Genomic DNA, 7,769 nt, shown 5'->3' on the forward strand with positions numbered 1-7,769 from the left:
TACTCAACCTACACCTTCTCCACCTACACCTTCTCCACCTACTCCACCTTCACCTACTCCACCTTTTCCACCTTCTTCACCTACTCCACTGACCTGCAACTAATCCACCTGCTCCACCTACTCTATCTGCTAAACCTACACTTACTCGACATTTTCCACATTCTCCACCTACTCTATTGACTTCACATACACCTAATCCACCTGCTCTACCTACATCTGCTCCGATTTCACCTTCTCCACTTATTCCACATACTTCCTCTACACCTATTCCACCTTCTCCACCAACTCTGCCTACACCTACTCAGACAACTCAAGTCAAATCTTTAAATATCTCTTTTTTGAATGCATTTTAAAGCACATGCAGACTAATTGTGACATTGACATGATAAAACGTACCCACTCTGTCAGAGCTGTGATGTCCGTTAGCTTCGCTGATGCTGTTTGCAGTCTTCTCAGCCTTCTTGTTTGAAGATTTCACTGAAAAAAACAAGCAGAATAAGTTTAGCAGCGGCAGCGGTTGAGTTTAACGTGTGGTTTGTGGCTTGTTTATGAGGCTGTTAGCATTGGGATGTGTGTTATTAGCCATAAAACACTTTTTGGACATACATATTACTGAAGGTTATAAAAACATTTCTGTTTACAAAGTTCTCACGCTCTGAGAGATGCAGCATCTCTTCCCAGAGCTAGAACATAAAAGCATGCACTACAGCACCACCTTCAGGTCTGGCCAGGGTTCCTCCAGATGGACCTCCAGACCAACACATGGACTTGAATTCATCATTAGTTTTGTTTCCAAATGTGTTTCCAAAGATCTACTGATTGTGTCTTCTGTGATCAAATATACAAATATTTATAATGATCACTTTACAGAAGACATCATCACTCCACCACCTGCTGGCTTTGTGTATGATATCATCAACCCTCCATCTGACTCCTGTCCTTACCCACCAGGCTGTCCTGTCTCTGCCCCCCAGCTTTGCTATAAAGGTTGCCCCAGCTCTTGGCTTCAGAGAGGATGTTGGACTGCCTTGCTCTGGTTCAGCAAAAGATCTGCCTCCTTGCTCTGTTTTAGATGCCCTACCTTTAGCTGCACTGTGGCCCCTCTGCCTCCCAGCACTTGACTTTTCTTCACAACCCTGTACAGGTTCTGTCTCCCTGCACAGGTGATGTTGCTTGTTCCTCCCTGCACAGGTCATGGTGTTGCTTTGCCTCCTTGTACAAGTGATGACATCGCTCTCCCTCCTTGTACACGTCATGATGTAGCTCTACCTCCTTGTACAGGTGATGATGCTTGTTCCTCAATGCACAGGTCATGATGTCGCTCTGCCTCCTTGTACAGGAGATGATGTTATTCTGCCTTCTTGTACAGGTGATGACATCACTTTGCCTTCTTGTACAGGTTATGATGTCGCTTTGCTTCCTTGTACAGGTGATAATGTTGCTCTGCCTCTTTGTACAGGTGATGGCATCATTCTGCCTCCTTGTACATTGCTCTGTCTCCTTTTACAGGTGATGACATCACTCTGTCTCCTTTTACAGGTGATGACATCACTCTGTCTCCTTTTACAGGTGATGACATCACTCTGTCTCCCTGCACAGGTGATAACGTCACTCTGTCCCCCTGCACAGGTGATGACATCACTCTGTCTCCTTTTACAGGTGATGACATCACTCTGTCTCCTTTTACAGGTGATGACATCACTCTGTCTCCCTGCACAGGTGATAACGTCACTCTGTCCCCCTGCACAGGTGATGACATCACTCTGTCTCCTTTTACAGGTGATGACATCACTCTGTCTCCTTTTACAGGTGATGACATCACTCTGTCTCCTTTTACAGGTGATGACATCACTCTGTCTCCTTTTACAGGTGATGACATCACTCTGTCTCCCTGCACAGGTGATAACGTCACTCTGTCCCCCTGCACAGGTGATGACATCACTCTGTCTCCCTGCACAGGTGATAATGTCACTGTCTCCCTGCACAGGTGATAATGTCACTGTCTCCCTGCACAGGTGATGACATTGCTCTGTCTCCCTGCACAAGTGATAATGTCATTGTCTCCCTGCACAGGTGATAATGTCGCTCTGTCTCCCTGCACAGGTGATAATGTCACTGTCTCCCTGCACAGGTGATGACATTGCTCTGTCTCCCTGCACAAGTGATAATGTCATTGTCTCCCTGCACAGGTGATAATGTTGCTCTGTCTCCCTGCACAGGTGATAATGTCGCTCTGTCTCCCTGCACAGGTGATAACGTCACTCTGTCCCCCTGCACAGGTGATGACATCACTCTGTCTCCCTGTACAGGTGATAATGTCACTGTCTCCCTGCACAGGTGATAATGTCACTGTCTCCCTGCACAGGTGATGACATTGCTCTGTCTCCCTGCACAGGTGATAATGTCACTGTCTCCCTGCACAGGTGATGACATTGCTCTGTCTCCCTGCACAGGTGATAATGTCACTGTCTCCCTGGACAGGTGATGACATTGCTCTGTCTCCCTGCACAGGTGATAATGTCGCTCTGTCTCCCTGCACAGGTGATAATGTCGCTCTGTCTCCCTGCACAGGTGATAATGTCGCTCTGTCTCCCTGCACAGGTGATGACATTGCTCTGTCTCCCTGCACAGGTGATAATGTCGCTCTGTCTCCCTGCACAGGTGATAACGTCATTCTGTCTCCCTGGACAGGTGATGACATCGCTCTGCCTCCTTGTACAGGTGATGATGTCGCTCTGTCTCCTTGTACAGATGATGATGTCGCTCTGTCTCCTTGTACAGATGATGATGTCGCTCTGTCTCCTTGTACAGGTGATGATGTCGCTCTGTCTCCTTGTACAGGTGATAATGTCGCTGTCTCCCTACACAGGTGATAATGTTGCTGTCTTCCTGCACAGGTGATGACATTGCTCTGTCTCCCTGCATAGGTGATAATGTCACTCTGTGTCTCTGCACAGGTGATAACGTTGCTCTGTCTCCCTGCACAGGTGATGACATCGCTCTGCCTCCTTGTACAGGTGATGATGTCGCTCTGTCTCCTTGTACAGGTGATAATGTCGCTGTCTCCCTACACAGGTGATAATGTCGCTGTCTCCCTGCACAGGTGATGACATTGCTCTGTCTCCCTGCATAGGTGATAATGTCACTCTGTGTCTCTGCACAGGTGATAACGTTGCTCTGTCTCCCTGCACAGGTGATAATGTCTCTGTCACCCTGCACAGGTGATAACGTCATTCTGTCTCCCTGGACAGGTGATGACATCGCTCTGTCTCCCTGCACAGGTGATAATGTTGCTGTCTCCCTGCACAGGTGATGACATCGCTCTGCCTCCTTGTACAGGTGATGACATCGCTCTGTCTCCCTGCACAGGTGATAATGTTGCTATCTCCCTGCACAGGTGATGACATTGCTCTGTCTCCCTGCACAGGTGATAACGTCGCTCTGTCTCCCTGTACAGGTGATAATGTCACTCTGTCTCCCTGCACAGGTGATGACATTGCTCTGTCTCCCTGCACAGGTGATGACATTGCTCTGTCTCCCTGCACAGGTGATGACATTGCTCTGTCTCCCTGCACAGGTGATGACATTGCTCTGTCTCCCTGTACAGGTGATAATGTCATTGTCTGTGTTGTCGGTTTCTGTTTGTTTTCTGGTTATGATCTTCTGATGTTTCCTTTTTACAATTATTCCAGTTTGTTCTGCCTGACAGTTCTTCAAACTATTCTACACACCTAGACGATGATCAACTCAACGCAACTCACAACGCACTTTAGAATTCACAACACACCACAAGAATTAGCATTTATAAAATTCCAAACAGAAATGTCATGCTTTTTTATAGTTACAATAATGATGTTGAACATCCAGTTAGTTCTTGTTATCACTTGCACCTACCAACAGCTCTCAAGTTACCTTAAAGCTTTACCATAAACTGCAGAGCAGGCTTGCATCAAGCTTTCAAACTGTAAGAGTGACATCATTACTGAACTCTCTCCATATATTCCTTGCTGAATCTCAGAGGAACAGATGCTCGGCAGCTGCAGAAGTGACAGCCGTGTTGGAGAGGGAACACGAAGTGTGTGAATGACACTTTTACGATGGTTTTACATGGATGAAGAGCCACGCTGGATTTGGAGCAATCCGAGTGACGGGAGAGAAAAGTACAGTAGAATTTAGATGTGAAGGGTTTAAATCCGTGATCCTGTGCAGAAATGTTTAAGCATGGAAATACACGGCATTACACACCATTCCAACAACTCATGATTCCATGTGACTTTTTTCCCATGAACTGTGAGGTTCTGTCTGATTGACCAGAAGCTTGTGAGAAGGTTTAAATCTCAGGAGCCCCGATCTCCATCGTGATTAAAGCGTCCTTGCATTGAATAACTCTAATTTCTTACCACACGTATCCCGTAATGCATAACATCATTAAGAAACCCATGTATGCCGAGCCCAAGCGTGAGAGCTCGATAATCAGGCTCAATAATCCCAGTGTTGATTTAGCGAGTGTTTATTTTGGCTTTAAGTGGAGGTGTGAAGTACAGTAACCGCTCCAACACCAACACTCTCACACTCTTGATGTGATTAATACAGGCAGAGGAGTGTGTGTTCTCGGAGTAGGAATGTGTATTCCCTGGATCCTCTCTGTTTATTCTGTGACAGAGTGATTGAAGTCCAGCTTCCCTTTTCCGCTGTGTGTGGGAAGATTAGTGGTAGCCTAATGGTTTGTACGGAGATATATCTAACGCATCACACGCTGAATATTCAAGTTCACGGGCAGATTCTGAGGCAGAAAATGAAAAAAATAAAGAAAACAATACAACATACAGTGACTCTAAACTCGCCAAAAGAATTATACGCTCTGTAATAACACATCTGTGGCTAGAAGGGTTCTGCCATGGATTAGGAAAACCCTTCAATAAAGATCTCTAATTCCCGAGTGTTGCAGGGATAAATAACAACACAGCACTGACTGTGTGCTTCCTGGGTCAACGTATCCAGAAATTTCCAGGAATATGGCCACGTTTATTGTCTTTATAAATCTATATAACACATCTGCACACAGGTTTTTAACCACATGGTCTGATAAATCTGCTTGTAGAACGTTTAGAACTTTCACAAGAAGACGGTCATGTAGACTATAGGGAAGGAGTCTCCAGTGTTAGAGCTTTGTAACAGGTGGTTTCTAGGGTGTTGTTTGTTAAGAGCTAAATGGTTGCTGCGTGGTTGCTATGGTATCCCAGGCACCTGCTAAGCTCTTACTAGGTGGGGTTTCAGGTGGTTGTTAGGGTGTTGTAATCTCATTCCAGCTGATTGTTAGGAGGTTGCTAGGTTGTTGCTATGTGATCGATATCATATTCCAGGTGGTTTTTATGGTGGTTTCTAGGTCAGTGCTAAATATTTTTCAGGTTGGTTGCTATGGTGTCCCAGGTAGCTGCTCTGCTCTTACTAGGTGGGATTTCAGGTGGTTGTTAAAGTGTTGCTATGTTGTCCCAGCTGGTTGTTAGGAGGTTGTTAGGTGTTTGCTATCACATTCCAGATGGTGGTTTTTAGGTCAGTCCTAAATAGGTTGCGGGTAGGTTGCTATGGTATCCCAAATAGTTTCTTGGCTCTTATTATGTTATTACTTACTCTTACTAGCTGACAATTCAGTGGTTGTTAGGCTGTAGGCTGTTGCTAAGTTTCCTGGGTGGTTGTTAGGAGGTTGATAGGTGGTCACTAGGTGTTTACTAGAGTATCCCAGGTGGTTTTTACCGTAGTTTCTGATGTGTTGTTAGGTCAGTGCTGGGGTCTTAAATGATTGCTGATATTCCAGGTGGTTGCTAGGGGGTAGATGGGTGGTTCCTATGGTATCCCAAGTAGCTGCTAAACTCTTACTACATGGATGCTTACTCTTACTAGAGGAAATTTGTTTACTAGCTGGAATTTTAAGTGGTTGCTAGGGTGTTGCTAAGTTATCCAGGGCTGTGGTTAGGGGTTTGATGCCTTGAGTGTTTAAGATTTTAACATCTTCTTGACAAGCTGCCTTATTTTGTCTTATTAATTTTAAAACACAGAATAAAGTGAGGTGAGTGTTTCTAGCTGCTACAACGTAAGTGACAACAGGAAGTAACATGTCTCACGGACATCCCACAATGTTAAATTTATCTAATAAGTAAATTGGTCTAAAGTATGACTTGTTCTTTAGTAAATAAGACAATTGTAAGTGTAACAGCACCACACACACACACACACACACTGACTTTTCTTCCTTCCCTTGAATATTTGAGAAACCAAAAACACCTGTTTGTCTGCAGTCATGTGCAAAGGTCAAAGGTTACCTGACTTTGTCTTTCCTCCTGCTTGTTTCGCAGAGGTATTGGGTTTGTTGTGGACGGGTGGTGTGGAAAGTTCCTGACCTTCCACCACACTCTCCTCCTGGACAGGAAGGCGGTAATAATGCTCCCTGCTCAGCAACTCCTGCATATAGTAATCTTCATCTTCACTCAGGATTCCTAAAGAAACCTCCGGAAATAATCCCACAATCCCAAGCATCGAGAGTGCAAAGAGAGCGGGATGTCCTGCTGCGATGGAGAAGAGGGACACCATCATCTTCTCTCCTCGTCTCTCCTTCTCTGTTCTCTTCTCCCTTCTTCTCCTCTTTAAAGTTTAATAAAGCTTTTCTTTCTTCCTTCCTCTCTCTCTCTCTCTCTCTCTCTCCGTCATGAAAATCCCTGAGTAAGAGAGAAAGTTTTCAGTCTTCTCGAGGTCCTCAATGAAAACTAGTGAGCCAAGAGGACCTTGAAAGGGATAGAGCAAAAGAGGGAGAGACTGAAAGAGGAGAGGGAGAGAAAGAGAGAAAGAGGGAGGGACTGAAAGGAAAGGATATTGTAAATGTAAGAAGAGACAGTGGGGAGGAAGGAAAGCGCTTTGGAGCAGGTGGTCAAAGCTTTTTGGAAAGAGTTGAAAACTACAAGTCTTTAACCTTTGCTCTTCTCAGAAAAGACATGTGGCGTAAAAAGACAATTAGAGATGGATGACAAGAGAGAGAAAGAGAGATGGCAAGAGTAAGATGGAAACAAAGAAAGAGAGAATGAAAGCGAGATAGAGTGGGAAATGAAATGAATGGCTGTAACGCTAACCCGTCTGTCTCCTTGCTTCCGGTATTTTCTCAGGACTTAAGAAGAAGCGCATATGGAGCAAATAAAACAAGAATGAAGAGAGAGAGAGAGAGAGAGAGAGAGAGAGGAGGAGGAGGAGGAGGAGGATGCCTTAAGTACTCAAGGGGTGGAACTATAAAATAAGTAATGATCCCTGTATGAAGGATATGATGATATAATATCTTTCTATAACAGTTTGTTTTACATTTCTAATTAATTACACACAGATAACAAACACTTGATATTAAATGTAGTATAAAGTCTTTATGGTGTAATAGATTAGAGGTTAAGGTGTTGAACAACTGATCAGAAGGTTGTGACTTCGGCTCTGAGGTCCATCAAGCTGCCACTGCTGGACCCCTGAGCGGGGCCCCTGAGCAAGGCCCTTAACCCTCAGTTGTATAAAAATGAGATAGAATCTGGATCTGGATAAGGGCATCTGCCAAATGCTGTAAATATAAATGACTTTAAAACCGCAGAATGTAAAAAAAAAAAAACCCACACTTTTGACAGTATGAAACTTATGTTAATAATGAAATGATAAACATTTTCATTTTGTGTTATAATGCAGTCATCAGTACAGGATGATTATTTATAAAAAAAATACATGACAGGGCTTTATTATGGCTC

General features: G+C 44.5%; 1 protein-coding gene across 2 annotated transcripts in view; it reads right to left on the bottom strand.

Moving 5' to 3' along the window:
- Window positions 1-7,194, bottom strand: part of cpxm2 (carboxypeptidase X (M14 family), member 2) — a 66,646-nt gene extending 59,452 nt beyond the window's left edge. Inside the window, exons 1-3 of one of the 2 annotated variants that reach the window (XM_058407252.1) lie at window positions 7,122-7,194; window positions 6,321-6,713; window positions 397-477 (exon numbers count right to left, since the gene is read on the bottom strand). In XM_058407252.1, coding sequence (XP_058263235.1) covers window positions 397-477; window positions 6,321-6,591 — 352 coding nt within the window. In that variant the 5' untranslated portion in view covers window positions 6,592-6,713; window positions 7,122-7,194. The other variant, XM_058407251.1, reaches the window with a different exon arrangement.
- Window positions 7,195-7,769: the final 575 nt, after the last annotated feature.

This window comes from Hemibagrus wyckioides, linkage group LG13 (genome assembly GCF_019097595.1).
Source record: "Hemibagrus wyckioides isolate EC202008001 linkage group LG13, SWU_Hwy_1.0, whole genome shotgun sequence".
In the NCBI taxonomy this organism is placed as follows: Eukaryota; Metazoa; Chordata; class Actinopteri; order Siluriformes; family Bagridae; genus Hemibagrus; species Hemibagrus wyckioides.